The sequence below is a fragment of the Watersipora subatra genome, chromosome 2 (genome assembly GCF_963576615.1).
Source record: "Watersipora subatra chromosome 2, tzWatSuba1.1, whole genome shotgun sequence".
NCBI lineage: Eukaryota > Metazoa > Bryozoa > Gymnolaemata > Cheilostomatida > Watersiporidae > Watersipora > Watersipora subatra.
This window is the reverse complement of record NC_088709.1, coordinates 5,277,156-5,296,644: the sequence shown is the minus strand read 5'-3', so window position 1 is coordinate 5,296,644 and position 19,489 is coordinate 5,277,156. Positions and strand designations below refer to the sequence as shown.

At 38.0% G+C, this 19,489-nt stretch overlaps 1 protein-coding gene across 1 annotated transcript; it reads right to left on the bottom strand.

Moving 5' to 3' along the window:
- Positions 1 to 326: 326 nt before the first annotated feature.
- LOC137388706 (uncharacterized) lies at positions 327 to 17,730 on the bottom strand. Its single transcript, XM_068075161.1, has 10 exons — positions 17,581 to 17,730; positions 16,439 to 16,495; positions 13,118 to 13,183; positions 11,747 to 11,883; positions 9,899 to 10,013; positions 8,504 to 8,606; positions 1,808 to 1,940; positions 1,413 to 1,608; positions 1,116 to 1,223; positions 327 to 612 (listed from the first exon to the last, which is right to left on the bottom strand). Exons 1-10 carry the CDS (start codon positions 17,683 to 17,685, stop codon positions 352 to 354), a joined length of 1,281 nt encoding a protein of 426 aa, XP_067931262.1. The 5' UTR covers positions 17,686 to 17,730; the 3' UTR covers positions 327 to 351.
- Positions 17,731 to 19,489: the final 1,759 nt, after the last annotated feature.

Here is a 19,489-nt window from a genome sequence, read left to right as displayed (position 1 = left end):
AATAAATGTATAAACCCATCCACCGAGTCTTGTACTAGTGGAGGAAAAGTAAAGGTCCCACAAAACCTTTACACTATAAGCCTCTATTTCTAGATTTTCATTTTATTAAACTATTCACCTCGTTTATTCAATGACCCTAAAGATCATATCTGGTCCATTCAGTTACGCAAAGAACTAAAATTACTTGCATTTTATCAAATAGAATTTACTGACACAGCCCTCATCTTTTTTACTACTTTACAGGAGTTCCTTTCATTTGTAACTCATGTTTTTATCTGCCTTTATTCAAGATTTTTTCTTATAACAAAATTGCAAACAGCGCCTGGTTTATTGCAAACAACCTTATAGTTTTCATGTCAGTTGTGCATTACATGAACTATTACAGAGTTCGTCTTCTCTTGACTTTGTGAACAGCCATTTCTCATCACCAAGGAGTTCTGAAAGTCTTCTGTTGTACGGAGCAAAGAAGTTGTCCAACATTTCCAGTGTTGACCTCCATACCGGATTCTTTTTGCCTTTATTTATTACTTGACCATTTTCTCGAGCTTCAAAGACTTCAGACAAAATTTCAACGCCAAAAAAGTTCTTTATGACATCAGTTACAACGTCTACCTGCAATAAGGTACAAGCTAGTCACTGCTAACCAAGTGTACAAGAGTTGTGCACTAGATAAGACAAGAAATACATTCTCAGTCTATCATAGTGTTTGACAATTCAATTGGAGACTCAGTCTGATCCCCATTGTAATCATTTAAAAAGGGCCTTAGGCTACTAAAAAAACAGCAGGCTACAATAAAAAAATGTTTATTGTAAAACTTAAAGGTGCCTTGATTTATTTTAGCTCATAAACATAAGGGTAACATGGCCCATCAGAAACTTAGTCTATGATAGGTCAGTATTCAACATCTGTCATGGACCTTAGTCTAAAATAGCTAATGTTCAAAAATCGAGATAGACTTCAACCTATTGCTGTCATCAATAGCAGTAACAGAGCTCAGTCAATTATAACTCAGTGATCTATATCTGACAGCGCTTTACTTAACCCTAATATATTGTGTTCAACACTAGACAAGGTTCTCAGGCTATTATAAGCCGGTGGTGAACTGCTGACTTACCCTATCATTACTGTATTCCTCCATAGTCTTTACTAGCACTTGCTCGGAGGGAACAAATTTGAAAGCTTCCTCCAGAAATACGACATATAGACTGTGTGTTAACAACGACTGCAATATACCAGGTTCATGCCCGTTAAACGCAGTATTTTAATATCTCCAAAACATAAAGAGCCAATGGTTTATTATAGTTGCCATGAACGAGATAGGATAGGAAATAATGACAATGATAGGAAAGGGACATGAGCACAAGGATTATATTCCTAGATGTGATCTTAACAAAAGAATACAGACTCTTACACCTAAATCTCCAGGGTGAGAGTCCGGCAGAAAGATGCAAGCCACTTCTCCATTTACTGTCAAACACTTCTGCAAATCATTTAGTAGCTTTCGCAGCAGATTGTCGACGAATTCCGAAGTAAATTCACTCGTTGGCATGTCTCTAAATTGACGGATTTTCTCCTTTTTCTGCCAGTGAAATAGATAGGAGATAGCTCTGAAACATACACAGTAGATTTTTTTTACACAGCAGTGTATGGTATGGTCTGACAGTGAAATCTATTTCAAAGGAGCACAGTAAGAGTATAAGTATGCACTTTTTTTGTTACCAGATAACCCTGTATATCTGTTTACAATCTATTTAATTTTCACAAACCGAGTTGATTAATCTTTTAGATATCTCTGGCTAGTCATACCTGTCTGTTGGGTTCCTTAGTTGGAGGTAAAATCTAGTAGCAGGAGTTGCCATGTAGCCTAAAAACTGCATAGCGGAGACAACCTTTAGATGCGTAGCATTCTTATTCACCTTCGAGTTTGTCAAGAGAACGCCTAAAGCAAGGATTTTTAATTTCAACATGTAATCCTTTGAATGTACGTAGCTAGTCAATGATGGAAGGATTTATCAAATGATCCCATATGATGGTAGAATATAACATTGGTTATGAGAGTTCTTATTTAACTTTAATGGTTGCATTAGTGAGTGCTGAAGAGAAATATTCTCAGACTATTTTAAACTGATAGCCTTTTAGTCAGCACGAAGTTCCAATTAAGGTAGAAGCCAGCAAAACACTAGCACATAGTCAGCCGGCTAAAGCCTGCTTTCCATATATGCCGCAAGCACCGGCAACAGTACCGCAGGGTTATCATCGGTGAAATATGAACCTACAGGCCGAGTACCGCCGTTAGTTGCCGGCGGTCAATGCAAGAGTTCAGCGCTGTTCAACTTTCGTGAAGATCCGCAGGCAAAACCTTCCCGAAGTGCACTGTACAGGTTGTTTAGTATCTATAGCCAATAACAATCGTATAAACACTCGTATTAGTTTATGTATATTTGTTGCTCATTGCTTGTTTGCTTATACTTTATATTCATTGCTTGCTTAACACGGAGTTATATGTCTTTAGTAGATTAGGTGTTTGTTCCACAATTATCTGTTTACTCTCATCACTAGCACTGTATACTCTCCTCACTAGCAATGTCTACTTTCATCACTAGCACTGTCTATTCTCATTACTAGCGCTGTATACTTTCATCACTAGCGCTTTCTACTCTCATCACAAGCACTGTCTACTCTCATCACTAGGACCGCCTACTCTCATCACTAGCACTGTTAACTCTCATCACTAACACTGCCTACTCTCATTATTAGCACTGTTTATTATCATCACTAGCACTGTCTACTCTCATCACTAGCATTGTCTATTCTAATCACTAACACTGTCTACTTTCATCACTATCACTGTTTACTCTCATCACTAGCACTGTCTACTCTCATCACTATCACTCTCTACTCTCATCACTAGCACTGTTTACTCTCATCACTATCACTGTCTACTCTCATCACTAGCACTGTCTACTCTCATCACTAGCATTGTCTATTCTAACCACTAGCACTGTCTACTTTCATCACTAGCATTGTCTACTCTCATTATTAGCACTGTCTACTCTCATCACTAGCACTGTCTACTTTCATCACTAGCATTGCCGTGTTCATTGTCATGAACCCAGAATTATATCATAAACATCTAACACGTAAGATGATGCCCCGAGTGATTTGTTGAATAGAAACGAACCATTCATTCATGGAGCAACTTCTAGCACCTAAACCAATATCAGATAGACTTTATTTACCCAATCAATGGAAGAATTTCGAGATTTTGAGCTTTTTTTAGTAGCGACTTTGAAGGACGACGCAAATGCTAAAGTGAAAGCAGCGCTGAGGCTACGAACAATAGGCAAAAGAGGCAATCAGATATATGATTTATTTACATGGTACTCTGATGGAGACAACTGACAAGTTTCATAATTATTGTAAGCCTCGTGCGAATATAATAGTGAAAACACATGCGCTGCTTACCAACAAACAGGGAAATAAAACCCTTGACAAATACATTACAGAGCTACACACCAATGCTGGTCCGTAAAATTCTAAAGCGGTGTATGACCGAATAGTGCTGCAGGCCCTTATATTGGTAATAGGCGATGACAGAACTAGAAAAAAACCTTTTGAACAGCTGGACATAGACTCATCAAAAGCTATCGAACTATGAAGATAAAATGAGACGACAACTAAGGACTACCAAAATATAAACGGTCAAATCAAAAAAGAGCAAACAAACAGTTTACGACACAAAGCCCCTTATAAACCAAGATTTAAATCCAGTGACCCTAAGACTGAATCCAACTCAACCTCGACCTGTGGCAACTGTGGTGGCAATCATGGACCAAGAATGTGCCTAGCCTATGGTTGCCAATGCACTAATTGTGCCCAATTTAACTACTATAGTCACGTTTGCCGGTCCAAGTGAAAACCCAAAGGTGGTGAAGCCACAAATCAGGTACGTTAGAACCACTCAAGGGACGAAGAATGACACAATGAACAAGTGAACTATATAAGCGCAACAGTTATAGACAGAAAGTAACTCGCCACAGTGACTGTAATGGACAGAAATTACCTTCACAAGGCTATTGATTTTCAGTTAGACAGAGCTGCAACATACAACACTTTGAACATGAGTGACTACACCAAACTAGGACAACCCCAAATGACAAAAACCAAAACGACCCTCACGTTATATGATCAGAGCACATATACTCACTGCGGATGAACCCAGATAGCAGTATTCGGGATAGACAAAACCTATACAGTATGCAAGTTCTTGGTCATTCACACCATACCGCACAGCTTACTCTCATGGCAAACATGTCAAGAAATGAACTTACTACAATTAAACAAACAAAATGCGCCATTACGACAAGCGACGACCCCATCGACAAACTACTGACTGACTTCATTGACGTTTTCACTGGGCTAGAAAGACTTTGTTGTGACTATAAAATAGAACTGGTGACAAACAATCAACTGATATAAGTCAGACCAAGGAAGGTGCCACTATCCATGAAAGACGAGCTTATTGACAAAATAAAGAAACTAGAAAGCTGTGGCATAATCACCAAAGTTGTCAAGCCTACAGATTGGATAAGCCACATGCAACCAGTTCAGTAGCCAAATGGGAAAACTCCGAATTTGTATTGACCCGCAGAATCTCAACAAAGTCATCAAGCAAAATCACACAGTTCTCCTCAAACTTGTTGATGCACTACCAGAACTCAACAAAGCTAAAGACTTCTCCTTGTGTGACGCAAAGGAAGGATACTATCAGGTGTCACTAGAAGATGCCTCTACAGAGCTTACCACCTTTTGTACACCCTAGGCAAGTACAAGTATTTACGGATGCTCTTTGGTATCTCTTCCGTGCCAGTGGAGTTTCAAAGAAGGCCTACTGAAGGACTTGTTGAACTGACTGGAGTGACTGTGGTAGCTGATGACTTGCTGGTTTATGGCACTATTCGACAACAACATGACAATAACCTGTGCGCACTATTAGAGCGTGCTACTATAGGCCTTAGAACTACTGTAACAGGCCTCAAATTCAATCAAGACAAATGTAAATTCTTACAAGACCAACTGCCGTACATTAGTTATTTACTCATTTCAGATGGTGTCAGACCCGACCCTAAAAAGATACACTCTATAGATGAAACCACCCTAAACCCAGCAAAAAGTAAAACGCTTTCTGGGACATATCACCTACATGTCACAATTTGTTAGCATTCTGTCAGCTGAAGCCGAACCTTTAAGAAGAGGACTAATGCAAGGACACACATTTGAGTGGGGCCAAGACCAAACCAATGCCCTCGACAGACTTAAGACTTTACTGATTGACTCTAGCATATTACAATACTTTGACATAATGCAGCCCATTGTTATACAAACTGACACATTTACAGTTGGTATCGGAACAGCACTCTTACAACACAGAAAACCCGTTGTGTATGCTTCATGAAGCCTTACACAATGTGAACAAAATTACATTATGTACCCTTAGCTGGATTGCCTAACCATCATCTTTGCAGCTGAGCGTTTTGATCGGTTCATACTTGAACACCAAAATGTAATGATACATATATAAAGTGTCATTTTATACAATATATAAAGTGTCACGACGACTCTGAGCTGTTGTTACTTTTACAGAGATATTCCAACATAAAAGTCAGTTGGCAGAAGGAATCTGACCAGCACACAGCAGATTTATTTTCTTGAGACTTTATACTTCAATTCCCCACAGTACCAACAATCACCAAAACATCTGTCTGCTACTCTTGACTACAACGATGACTTACCATTACCAGACATCATGTTGAAAGATTTCTGTTCAGCAACTACCTGAGATGCTGAACTACAGGACTAGACATTTCTTATACGAAACCATTGGGAGAAAGCAACTATGCAATCATATACAAAAGACAAACATTTTAAGGAAGAGGCATTGTATACAAAGGCACTCGTATCGTGGTACCTAAGAGCATGCAAAAGAGACTTCTCGAACTACTCCATAAATCTCACAGCGCAATCAAATCAACCCTACGCCGTGCACGTCATACAGTGTTCTGGTTAAACTTGACAACCGACATCAAAAACAAAATCAAAAACTGCTCCCTCTGCCAACCCATACACCCCAAAACAGCAAAAGGAAACCCTACAAAGTCATGCAGTACCTAAAGACCCATGCACAAAGGTTGGCGCAGACCCATTCGAGTTGAAAGATACACATTACATAGTAATTGTTGATTACACCACGGACTACATGAAGTTTGAGCGACTCACTAACCAAACAACACAGCCAGTTCTCAGCACCCTAAAAAATCGCTTCAGTCACCTAGGGATACCGAACACGGTCACGACAGACAATGGCCTGCAGTTTACATCTCACCAGTTCACAACATTTAGCAAGGACTAGAATATTCATCATGTCACCAGCTCACCACAATTCCGCAGTCAAACGGTGAAGCCAAATCCGCCGTTAAAATAGCAAAGCGCATTTTACGCAGATGCCCGGAGCCAGAACTCGCACTACTAGAATACCTGAACACTCCTAGAGAGTGCAAGTATGCTAGCCCAATGCGACAACTCATTGGCAAGGCATCACGATCGATTATCCTACAGCAACAGTCGATACCATCCAAGGGGTCAGCGTGGAGCCAAAAACAGGAACAGGAACAAAGAGTGCACAAACACTACAATAAAACGGCCAAACATCTGCCGCAATTGAGCAAGGGACAACCAGTGCTTGTATGTGATTGGCAGAATCACCGTGGCCAGAGAGAGAAAGCTTTGTTGAAAAACAACTCAGCGATAGGTCTTACTCGCTACATATAGAGAACGATGTGATACTCCACAACAGGAAAGACATTCCTGCGGTACATCCAGTAACTATGGATGATCAACTGCAGCCTACCATTGAAACCAACTCCGTTGACAGTATAACACTAATCATGTCGGGTAACCATACATCCGTCGCTCTCAACGTATCAGGAACCCTCCAAGTTGGCTAAACGATTATGTTACAAAATAATGTTATAGACACACAATCACAGAGAATGGAGGGATATTTAGTATCTATAGCCAATAACAATCGTGTAAACACTCATATTAGTTTACGTATATTTGATACTCATTGCTAGTTTGCTTATACGTTATACTCATCGCTTACTTAACGCAGTGTTATCTGCTCTTAGTACATTATGTGTTTGTTCCGCAATTATCTGTTTACTCTCAACACTAGCACTGTATACTCTCATCACTAGCACTGTCTATTCTAATCACTAACACTGTCTATTCTCATCACTACCATTGTCTACTCTAATCACTAGCACTGTCTAGCCCTCTCACTAGCACTGTCAATTCTCATCACTAGCACTGTCTACTCTCATTACCAGCACTGTCTACTCTCATCACTAGCACTGTCTACTCTCATTACTAGCACTGTCTATTCTCATCACTAGCCCTGTCTATTATAATCACTAACACTGTCTACTCTCATCACTTGCACTGTCTACTCTAATCCTTAGCACTGTCTACTCTAATCACTAGCACTGCCTACTTTCATCTCTATTGCTACCCATATATTGTTTTTTATGCATTATTTGCATAATATGATATCGGCATTAATACACGGCCACTCGAGTTCCGGTGTGCTAATTGCTAAGTGAACATGAATAGCTGTTAATTATGAACGCGTAATTATATCGTAAACATCTAACACGTAACACAGATGAAGGTCAGCATTATCAAAATGGTATGGCAAGCAGACATTTTTTATGCATTTATTAGCGATGCAGCTTTATGTGAACAGAAGCGGCGAGCCTGGCGTCGCAAGCGTTTTGCTGTGCAAGTTACCGCCGAAGTCTAGCAATCGATATAGGAACCAGGCTTAACAACGCTATAACCGGCTCGGTGAAAGCCAGGCACATTATCGTTAATATTACCGAGTCTAAGCTTGAAGGGGGCGGCGCTTACCAGCCAGAAAAGAATATAAAAAGAGTGGATGAGCAAAGAAGGCCAAGCACCTGGAAGTCTCGCATCATGCAGTTTATTGTTTGTTTGCATTATTTAACATGCATTGCTTGCATCTTAAATAGTATCCATATATATTTGAGAAATATATATATACTTATTGCCATGTACTCAAGTGGTTTGAGTCATTTGGAGCGAGTAGAAGAGCAACGCAGCTTCCTTTAGACAATGAAGCTAAGCTGCTGGGCAAATTCACTAAGACATATCTACAATTTCATACATCTGCGCACTGCGTACATCGCACCTTTCACGGCCTAATGCCATTTAATATGAAAATACTTCTACTGGCTCTCAGGGCTGTTACATCCACAGGCTATGCTTAGATGTAAGTATGTGTTCACATCGACTGTATGTCTCATGCAAAAAGCAATGCAGCACACAACAATTTTTTTATCTCCTAAATGCTTTTTATAGTTTACAAAATGGCCATGGAAGGCTGCAGATTAGGTGAAGTATTACTAGCACATCTGTGGTTACCTGGTCCTCCATTGAAGAAGTTTCCATTCAATTTTTTGGGTATTGCCATAGCTGTTTTAGTGAAATACTCAGTTGGACACGCTGTAGTAGAAGGCCAGTAATCCTAAAAAAACATTTTGTGATTATGATAAAATGGTAAAAGACAGTGATCATTCCTTTCTTCCTTTCAAGTTGCGTTTTACAAAGCAACAAGACCATCATTATCTATCTACAAATAGTTTCCTTCTGTTGGGAAATTCAGCATATAACAGCAACTGCATGTTTCCATTTATATACTTAATGGGTTTCATGTTAAAGGACCGCTGTAAATAATTCTCACATTCTTCAAGTCTTACCTGTTTGCACTAATGCTACTGCTGCTACTGCTTCTACTACTGCTGCTGCTACTGCTTCTACTACTGCTACTACTGCTGCTGATCCTGCTACTATTGCTGCTGCTGCTACTGCTACTATTACTGCTACTAGTGCCGCTACTGCTGCCACTACTGCTGCTGCTACTTCTACTACTGCTGCCGCTGCTACTTCTACTACTGCTGCCGCTGCTACTGCTACAACTACTGCCGCTGCTACTGCTACAACTGCTGCTACTGCTGCTACTACTACTACTGACATGGAGCTTTTCAGCTATTACTGGTGAAGAATACCTTCTGTTATACCCCGCCAAAACTATTCCTAATAATCTTAATAAAGACCAATTCTTACTGTTGTTAGAAAACAGCTCTCCTTGTTATTCACAGCAACAATATACCCGGCCATTATTGGCACTTTTAGTAATTACTAGCCCTTCCTGCCACTGCAAGCTCTTCCTGTCATTACTAGTACTTCCTGCCATTACTAGCACTTCCTGTCATTACTAGTACTTCCTGCCATTACTACCACTTCCTGTCATTATTAACACATCCTGCAACTACTATCACATCTGGTCATTACTAGCATTCCTGCCATTACTAGCACTTCCTGCCATTACTAGCACTTGCTCCCAGTACTAGCACTTTTTGCCATTACTAACTCTTCCTGACATTACTGGCACTTGCTGTCATTGCTAGCACGGCCTGCCATTACTAACATTTCCAGCCATTATTAGCACTTCCTCTCATCACAAGCACTTCCTGTAATTACTAGCACTTCCTGTCATTACTACCACTTCTTGTCATTACTAGCACTTCCTGTCGTTACTAGCACTTCTCGTCATTACTAGCACTTCCTGTCATAAGACTTGGTGCCTTTACTAGCACATTATAACACTTATTCTAAAGCTATTATTCACGATTGTACCATCTATTCAGTGAGAACTACATGTCAGTGAAGTGGAAAGCTCATTATTTCCACAACGCTTTTGCAATAATCTATATACAATGCACTTTATTCTGATAAACATTCATCTTTCGCTACTACCTGGTGTTCCCTCACAACGCTGGCTATGCCACGCATCCATATGCTACAGAAGTCTGATGTTCCCGATTTTCTGATTCCTATAAGATTGAGGTTGGGTGCGCAATAAATCTTCGCTCTACAACAGATTTTTTCTTGGGATATCTTACATTGATGTACATATTCTCCAAATGCCAAATTCTAAAGCCATTTATTGGTGATGGTTAATATAAATCATTTGCTTTGGTGGTGACACGCTTGAAATACACTTAAAGCAGTTTAAACTAGCTAGATAGCTGTATATGATCCACTGGGTATTAAGTTTGGAACCTCACCATGGAGTACTTGCCCTCAAATGCCACTAGGAAGGCTGGAATTGAGCGGTTTCTACGTTAACTATAAAAATGGCCAAATTATATTTCACATCTTCCATTAAAATATCAATAACTGATTACCTCACTGTTCTGTTGTTTTAAGCAATGTCAAAGTACTGACTATTTCGTTTTCACGATAGATAAGAACGAAATATATTGGTCAACTACAAATCTCTTACACTTTGAATAGCGCATCGTAGAATCTTTTTGAACAGCTGAAATATGACATCAGCCTTCCAGTCTCGAGCTGTGTTTGCACCAGCCGAATCAGAACCTAGATTTTGTGGCCAATCTCTGGACCATTTTATGGGAGTTATCGGCCCGGTTTTTTTCATTCGCACCAGGCTGAATTTGAATAACAATTGGGCAATTTCGCAGCTTTTGTTTTCAGGGTCAAATAACTTTAACTAGTGCTATTTAGTGAGTCAGGCTTTGCATTTTGTTGACTGTTTCATACGGGGAAGTTTTTTAGCAAATGTACTGATTATTTTGCACTGTCCAGCTCATCACTGATAATGGATAATTATAGGGAAAATGATCTTTTGTTAACATAATCTGTTTCAAATATTATAAAAACAGCAAAATAATTGAACCAAATGTTTTAATTATTATGACGAAACCGGCGGTAATCTCGCGCCGGAAAATACTGTCTTGCGGTGCTAGACTCGGCGGCTTACGTTCACATAAAGCTGCGTCGCTGATGATCGCACAAAATTAGCCACTCGCCATATCGTTTCAAAACTGCCGACCTTAACTCGTACAGTGCATTTCGCGAAGTTTTTTCCTGCGGCTCCTTGCAAAAGTTGAACAGCGGTAAACTCATGCGTTGATCATCAGTAACTACCGGCGTACCTGGCACGCAAATTCTCATTTCACCACAGATAGCCTTGCAATCCTGCCACCGGTGTTTTCAGCGTATATAGGAGCCAGGCTTTAGTCATGGCTGGCAACCGCAATGACCTCAAAAAATTTACTATAACTTTTCCTAGCAAGAGACAGAATCTAACTGGCCTGAATTAATTGAAAAACAAAACAGTTTTCACACTGTTATGTAATCCATACCTCCTGTAGTTAATACCCGGTAGTTGAGAGTAAATCAGCTGTATGGTGATGTAATTACACAACACAAAGGACTTAAGACTCTCGTAGCAGCAAAGTATTTCCAGTTTCATAGCTAATTTTAATTTAGTTGATTATAGAGAACTGACTGTCAACTCTATTTAGAAATAGAAATGTCTAGAACAATCCACAAGATACAGAGAAATATCTCTGCTGCCTGTTACTCACTCTTAAGTATCTCCTCTTACTAACTTTTAAAAAAGTCTCTTGACGTTTCCCACCGAGGTAGCTGACCGTGAATCCTTTTCACCAACTCAAACAGTTATTTCAACTTTATGATAAAATTCTCTTTGGTTCATACAAAAACATAATACTTTTGATTGGTCTTGAGGAAATACAGAGATTTGAATAAATATACCTCTTGTCAGCAATAATATACCTGGCTGAGTTGATGTCTTTCATGCCTACAGGCTCACTGCAGTTTTTTCCAGCTAGGCATATTCCCCAGCAATGCGCTCTATATTCTGGTAGGTATGTAGGTTTAGGAGGGCAGCCTGATAAGTCTCTGTAAGCTACCTACAAATGTGCCTCTTGTTTAGAGAAAGTAATCCTGCGGTGACAGTAGAGCGTAAATCTAGTTCCAGCATTCTATAATACCTCTTATTTTGTCTCTATTATTAAAGGCCTACAGCAGGATTTGACTTTCAGAGAGTCCAATAAACTGAAAATGTCAGTTTTAAATCTTAAATTCTTAAACTTAGTTCTTAAATTTAAGTCATTCTTAAATTAGTTTGCAGCTTTTCATATACATAACACGAAATTTGGAGATTAAATGAAAAGAACTGAACAAAATAGAGTGGAGCAAATCACCAACATTTTGAGTTAATTAATACTAAATCAAAGCTAATTACTCCATTATAAGAGGTTATCCTAACAGATGAGAAATAAACAGTAAAGAAGGGTTTTGTATGTTAGCTAATTGCGGCCATTTAGAAATCTCGTAACCTCGATCCGAGATGTTCATAATCTGGGATCGAGAATTTACCGAGGAGGGGTGGGACTTAATCCGAAAGTGCAAAGGTTTAGTTGGTGAGAAATTGAGTCAGTAATCTTTTTGTTTTGTTTAACAAAATAAAACATATGCATTTTTAAGGCGAATATTTAATTAAAAATATGAGATGTTCTCTGTTGTTTTCCTTATCCCAATCAATGTCTCACGAGACGGTAACATAAATAGTTACAATAAAATGAAATACAATCTTCTCAAGATCTCAAAACGGTAACAAAGTGGACAAGTTTTTTAATGTGCATTTTTTTATTCAGATCATGATCGTAACGAGTCAATATTTTATGTAATACTGCGTTACAAAAGTGCAATAATATTACAATGTATGTAGGATATTTATCATATATAAACAAATACAGAAAAATTAATGGTGTATTTTTGAGAAGATTTTTTCCGTTTCGTGAGCATGTTACCATTTCTTCTTAACACAAAAAAACTACGATAAACAGCTATGCAAATACGTTATGTTATTTTCATGAAAGATCTCATATTTTTAATGAAACACTTGCCTTAAAAAATGCATGTTTTATTTTGTTAAACATTACAAAAAATTACTGACTCAATTTCTCACCAACTAAACCTTTGCGCTTTAGATTAGGCCCCACACCTCCTCGGTAAATTCTCGGCTCGAGATTATGAACATTTCGGGTCGAGATTACGAGATTTCTTTATGACCGCAATCCCCCACCATAGCTTTGGGCATAATACATAAGAATCATTATAGCAGACCGATTTGGCTCTTACCTGTATAGCAGTCGGGGTTGTTGTCAACTCAATAGACTTTCCTTTTGCTGCTTTGGTTGGTGAAGGCTGAAAGAAGATACTCAACTGTTAGGGTGAATATTATTGAATAGTACTCAGCTCCTTTTGGTATTATAACCAACCAGACTTGTAAATAGTCAAGTTTCCTAATGCAGTCCTGCTTAGATACAATCCAACATAACCAATATTTAATAAAAATTATAGTATACTGTCATAACTAGGATTTTATACTCTGATTACTAGCACTGTATACTCTCATCACTAGCACTGCTTACTCCAATCACTAGCACTGTCTACTCTCATCACTAGCACTGTCTACTATCATCACTAGCACTGTCTACTATCATCATTAGCACTGTTTACTCCCATCACTAGCACTGTATACTCTCATTACTAACACTGTCTACCCTCATAACTACCACTGTATACTATCATCACTAGCACTGTATGCTCTCATTACTAACACTGTCTACTCTCATCACTAACACTGTATACTGTCATCACTAGCACTGTTTACTCTCATCACTAGCACTGTCTACTATCAGCACTAGCACTGTCTACTCTCATCACTAGCACTGTCTACTGTCATCACTAGCGCTGCCTACTCTCATCACTAGCACTGTCTACTGTCATCACTAGCGCTGTCTACTCTTATTACTAGCACTGCATACTCTCATCACTAGCATTGTCCACTCTAATTACTAGCCCTGTCTACTCTCATTACTAGCACTGTTTACTGTGATCACTAGCACTGTCTACTATCATCACTTGCACTGTCTACTTTCATTACTAGCACTGTCTACTCTCATCACTAGCACTGTATACTCTCATCACTAGCACTGTTTACTCTCATCACTAACACTGTCTACTCTCATCACTAGCACTGTCTACTCTCATTACTAGCTCTGTCTCCTCCCATCACTTGCACTGTCTACTCTCATCACTAACACTGTCTACTCTCATTCCTAGCTCTGTCTACTCTCATTACTAGCTCTGTCTACTCCCATCACTAGCACTGTCTACTCTCATCACTAGCACTGTATACTCTCATCACTAGCACTGTCTACTCTCATTACCAACACCCTCTACTCTCATCGCTATCCACCTTCAATTCTTCACCAGACATTGAGCAATAATTATACTATACTTGTAGAGTAGGCTGCAGTTAAGCAGATAGGACAGATTAGTTAGATAACATGTGCTCATCATATAACAGTACAAGTGCTTCATATAGCTTTGCCACAGTAATTGTCTTCAATATTTATTAATATGTCATAAGATGTATTAATATCGGTGTGCTCTTATGATGAACTAGGGCTATTAAGAAGAAGATGTAAATGGCCATGTTATACTAACTTAGGAAATGTATATAACTACACTACATGAAGCTACAAAGAATTTTGCTGCCGCCTGCTGGTCCTTGTTTTAAATTTTCAGGCACGGTGCAAGTTTTCTTGTTAATTTTGTAAGTAGTAAGGCCTTTTTTGCTATTTTGTTAAGGTATTATTGAAAATCATGCTGAATGAATGACTTCTTTGGCGGCTATGCAACCAGTGTAATTATTATTACAAACAGCCAGCAATTGTAAAGCACTCTCGAAGGAAACATCACCACAATGCTCAACCAGGATATACATTGCTGAATCTACATGGTACCCCTATCTTAATATCCCTGCCATAAAACAAGGACTTTCATGGCCATTATTATTATTATTTCATATACAATAATCAGTGAGAATAAGAACAATAAGAAATAATGACAATGAGATCTGTTTTGGCAGTAAAGTCCACATGTATTCTCTCTAAATAACAATAGGACCATTGTCAGCAGTATTCTCTTAATTGAGTAAGTTAATCAATAATTGTCAATAATTAGTAATCAGTCTTTTGATTCACAGTCAGTGCAGTTACTTCTAGTAAATGAATAATATTTTATGTTTAGTTACTTAGTACTTTTAATTACTTACTTGCTGTTAAATCACTTTTGCTTCGTTCTTACAATAACTACAAGACAGCTTTAAAGAGTTTTCAAAAAAATGACATGATGATGTTGGCTTATGTTGTTTTGTACTGTCTTTTTTTATTTCTAAAGAGATCATTGCCTTTTTAGAAATAACAGAAAAATAGAAGTAATAACGGAAACAAATAACTTTGTTCACTACTACTACTTCTCACACTGGTCTTTTTAGAGTCAATGATTTGAAAGACCGAAATGGAATTTATGAAATACTGTTTAATATTATTAGAGCAAACCAACAACTGCATGGCTTATATGTCTACTGATATACAAAGTAGTGCGTATTACAAGCTTTGAATGTCTTCATATATCAGAATTTACTTTGGATTTCGATGTAAATATTTGCTAGAACCTTATGCCAACATCAAAGAGTCTGTATGCCAAAGTGATAGTTAGCTGTCGGACTAAAATAAGTGTAATAATTGTTATAAAATACTAAGTATACAAAGAGTATTATGTATACAGAGTCATTAATAGACAGAAATACTTGAGACACTTCAGTCTCTTTCCTCTCACCCTGATAGACATTTGCCGGTGGAATGTACTAGCAAGAAACAAAGGGATTATTATGTTCTGTTTTAATACAGTTCATAGCAAAATACTACTAAATTGTTTTTCCATAATTTCATTTTTACGCTTTCATACAGTTTTACTTCCCAAAATGATTTTCTAGACTTCCGTAATATTCAAATTAGATAAATTATGTAAACCATTTCATAATCTAGATATTGTATGATAATAGTTCTTGACAAATGAGTCAACTCACTTTGGTTATAAACAGGCTAGATTCAGTCTCCAGTTTATGAAGTAATGGAAAGTGATGTAACCAGTAGCAAAGCAGCTAGTTATAGCAAGGACCTTGTTTAGTTATCAGCCAGCAACCATAACATTCTTATTAAATACTGTCCATCTGCTGATATGACTGCCGGATATCTTAACTAAACCCCTATGCAGAGACCGTTTTGTAGTAGGTACCCACATCGGCAGAACATGGGGCTAACAGATTAATAAGTTTGCATGTCAAAACTATGTCGGAGTGTTGAATATGTACTAGTTGTTGACATTGACCGCAGTCATTATCTTGTATTTGTATATAGCCTTTGTCATACTCTTTGTTCATATTGACTCACTCATCTGTTATGTAATTCTTATGTAATAATCCTTTTGCTCTCTTGTCTCACTTATGTATTAAGTCAGTTGCTGTTTAGCTTTCAAATATACAAGATTAGCAAACACTAAGTATACAAAGAGTACTATGTATACAGAGTCATTAATAGAAAGAAATACCTGAGACACTGCAGTCTCTCTCTGCTCACCCTGATAGGCATTGACCGATGGAATGGACTAGAAACAAACAAAGGGATTAGTATGTTCTGTTTCAATATAGTTCGTTGCAAAATTCTAATAAAAAGCTTTTTTGCATATTTCTATTTTATGCTTTCATACAGTTTTATTTCCCTAAAATGATTTGCTAGACTCCCGTAAAATTCAAATTTGATAAATTATGTAAACCATTTCATAATCTAAATATTGTATGGTAATAGTTTTTGAAAAATAAGTCAACACACTTTGGTTATAAACTGGCTAGGTTCAGTCTCCAGTTTATGAAGTAATGGAAAGAAATGTAACCAATAGCAAAACAGCGAGTTATGGCACCAGCCTTGTTTAGTTGTCAGCAAGCAACCATAACATTCTATATTGAGCTTTGCAGGTGTAACCTTTGAGCATGTTTAGAGTTGTCCTCTTCACCACTGCAACCGTCAAACTTGACAAACCGTGTTTTAAAGAGTTTCAGTAGTTGTAATAGAATTTATTTTTAATAATGTTTGGTAGACCTCAAATGCTATAATTATGGGATTGTAGCTAAAGTGGATCTAGCTACACAGGACAAGACACAGTCCACTACCCCATGACTCTAAGCATTTTCATAAAACATAATGTTGACAGCGTACATGAAATACAGGTCACAATCAACAGCCACACAATAATAATTGTACAATTAATAATTTTCAAAAGAACCATAATGAGAAGCTCTGGCAGAATAAATGGTTGTGCCAGAAGGACCTTTTTTATATGATAACTGTAGACAAGTGATGATAAATATTTGCATTTTTCAAGGAATAAATCAATTGGCACACAAGTTGGAAGTTTGACGAGTTATTATTTTGTAAGAATATCTACTCATCAATGCCCTTACATACATCACTATTATCAATTACCTTCTTTTGTCTTTCAATTCTTCAGCTACTTCTCACGTCTGCCACTGCTTGTTGCATTACTACCTGCTTTCATAAATGACCTGCTTGTGACAGACACGTGTCTCCATCAGTCAACACCTGTCATCCATTGGCATCAGCTCTTATAAATAGGAATCAACTACTGCGAGTCAGTCACCTAGTGAAACTAGTGTATGTATTTTTAGCACTAACCTGTATAGCTTGAGGAACAATTCTCCTTGACAATGGTCTAGAATACCAGACCATACACAATAAAAAAACTCCACCACCGGCAAAGAATATCTTCTTATTTGACATGGTTCCATATATGCAAAGTAGAGTTCAATATGATAGCAGCGCTATTAGTACATGTTAGCCATTTAGCCATAAGCAACTTGTTGCTAACAGTGTTGCCATGCTTCACAGCCTAGTTTTGTCCAGATCAATGATTGGCTGTGCATATAGGGTAATAAATCCTTTTCATTAATACATTTCCTTGCACGCGGCTCACCTAAGGAGACAATACAGGGCATAGTTAAAACCCTGTACTGATGGTAAGCGGGACTGTCCTCTTTAAGATTGCTTTATGACTGAGGCCTAGTTCATGCTGCGTCACAATAGCCTGAGATTCTATCGAAGGCATCCACTCAAATGTGTAAAATGAAATAGGATGAGATGGTTAGTACAAAGTTGAAGTTCTAAACCTCAGGCTGCTATTCACACTCATGTATACTGTGGTAGCTCAGTGAACTTTAATTTCTGTGCTGACTAATAACACATGTATTATATACATGTACACGTATACAATACATGTACTGTATACAATACATGTACTGTATACATGTACATGTCTTTATATTTGCCACCCCACGTTACAACTATTCACTAAGATTCATGAATCGGCAGCTGTCAACTGCTGCTGACTTGAAAATACCCATTTTTATAAACCAGTGTTCAGAGAGCACAGAGTGATAAAAGGTTTGTTTGAACTGGAATAAAATTTATCCATAATACTGGGAAGGATTCCATACACCATTTGCCTCCGTCACCTTTATGAGCAGCTACCAGGTTAGCATTTGTTTCTTTTGTAAATAAACCAGTCAAACAACAGGTGTTTACTCCCAACATAGTTGGCTTGTTAGGAGATATTGCTGCAAATAGACCCATCATTTGAGTATTCACGTGGACTCATCAACAGAGTGTTCATTTTTAATGAAACAATGTCATGTGCGTGCTTGCTTATATGTGTGCATGTGTTTTATTTCCTTTATTAGTAAAAATATTACATTACATATTACATAAACATAGTTAAAATATTGATTGAATGAAAAAATGAATGCTTAATGTTCACATAAGGAGGTATGATGAGGCTCACATGCACGGTAGCACTTCAGCTAGTCGAGGCGAAGTTGGAATAACTCGGCAATCTAAATAACATTCATCATTTCAGTAGGCTGGTCTTGGTTAATTTAGGTTTACATGTAGATTCCTGATTTCTCTTTCAAAGTTACTAAAAATTGAAATTTTACGTATTTCTATACATATTTCAATATATGCTGATAACGGCAGGGATGAACGTACAGGGCAAAGCGCTGTATCACATGTTGCCTACTCCTGTGTCCATTCTTCAAGACGATATAGATGCCACAAGTGCCTAGCTCTCTCGGCGCGACTTCCACATGGTCTCAGGTACTGCCGCTGATATATCGCTCCATTTGCCTTTTTCTATCGGGCTAGACCGAGGCCACTATGATTCCGAGCTTTTGTAGGGGTGGCTGTGTAGGGATGGGCAGCCAAATGAGCTTAGTCTCAGTAACACATCTCCTTACAGGGTTAAAGAACTTAGTCCAGATGATTTAGGTTCATATTGTTTATTTGGAACCCAGAAAACTAAAATAAAAGCGTAGCATAATGACATAAAACATTTTGGCATATGTTTATAGAATCTTACATCAGTAGGCAGTTTGCAAAATTCCAAGCAATATAAAATCAATAAAATATATAAGTTCTATAATATGCAAATTCTACAACAATTACATGAATGATTGCTAATAATATAAATTGCTTACCTCTTCAGCCTTCTACCCAGGTAAGGCAGTAAAAAGACTTGATCACTCGTATG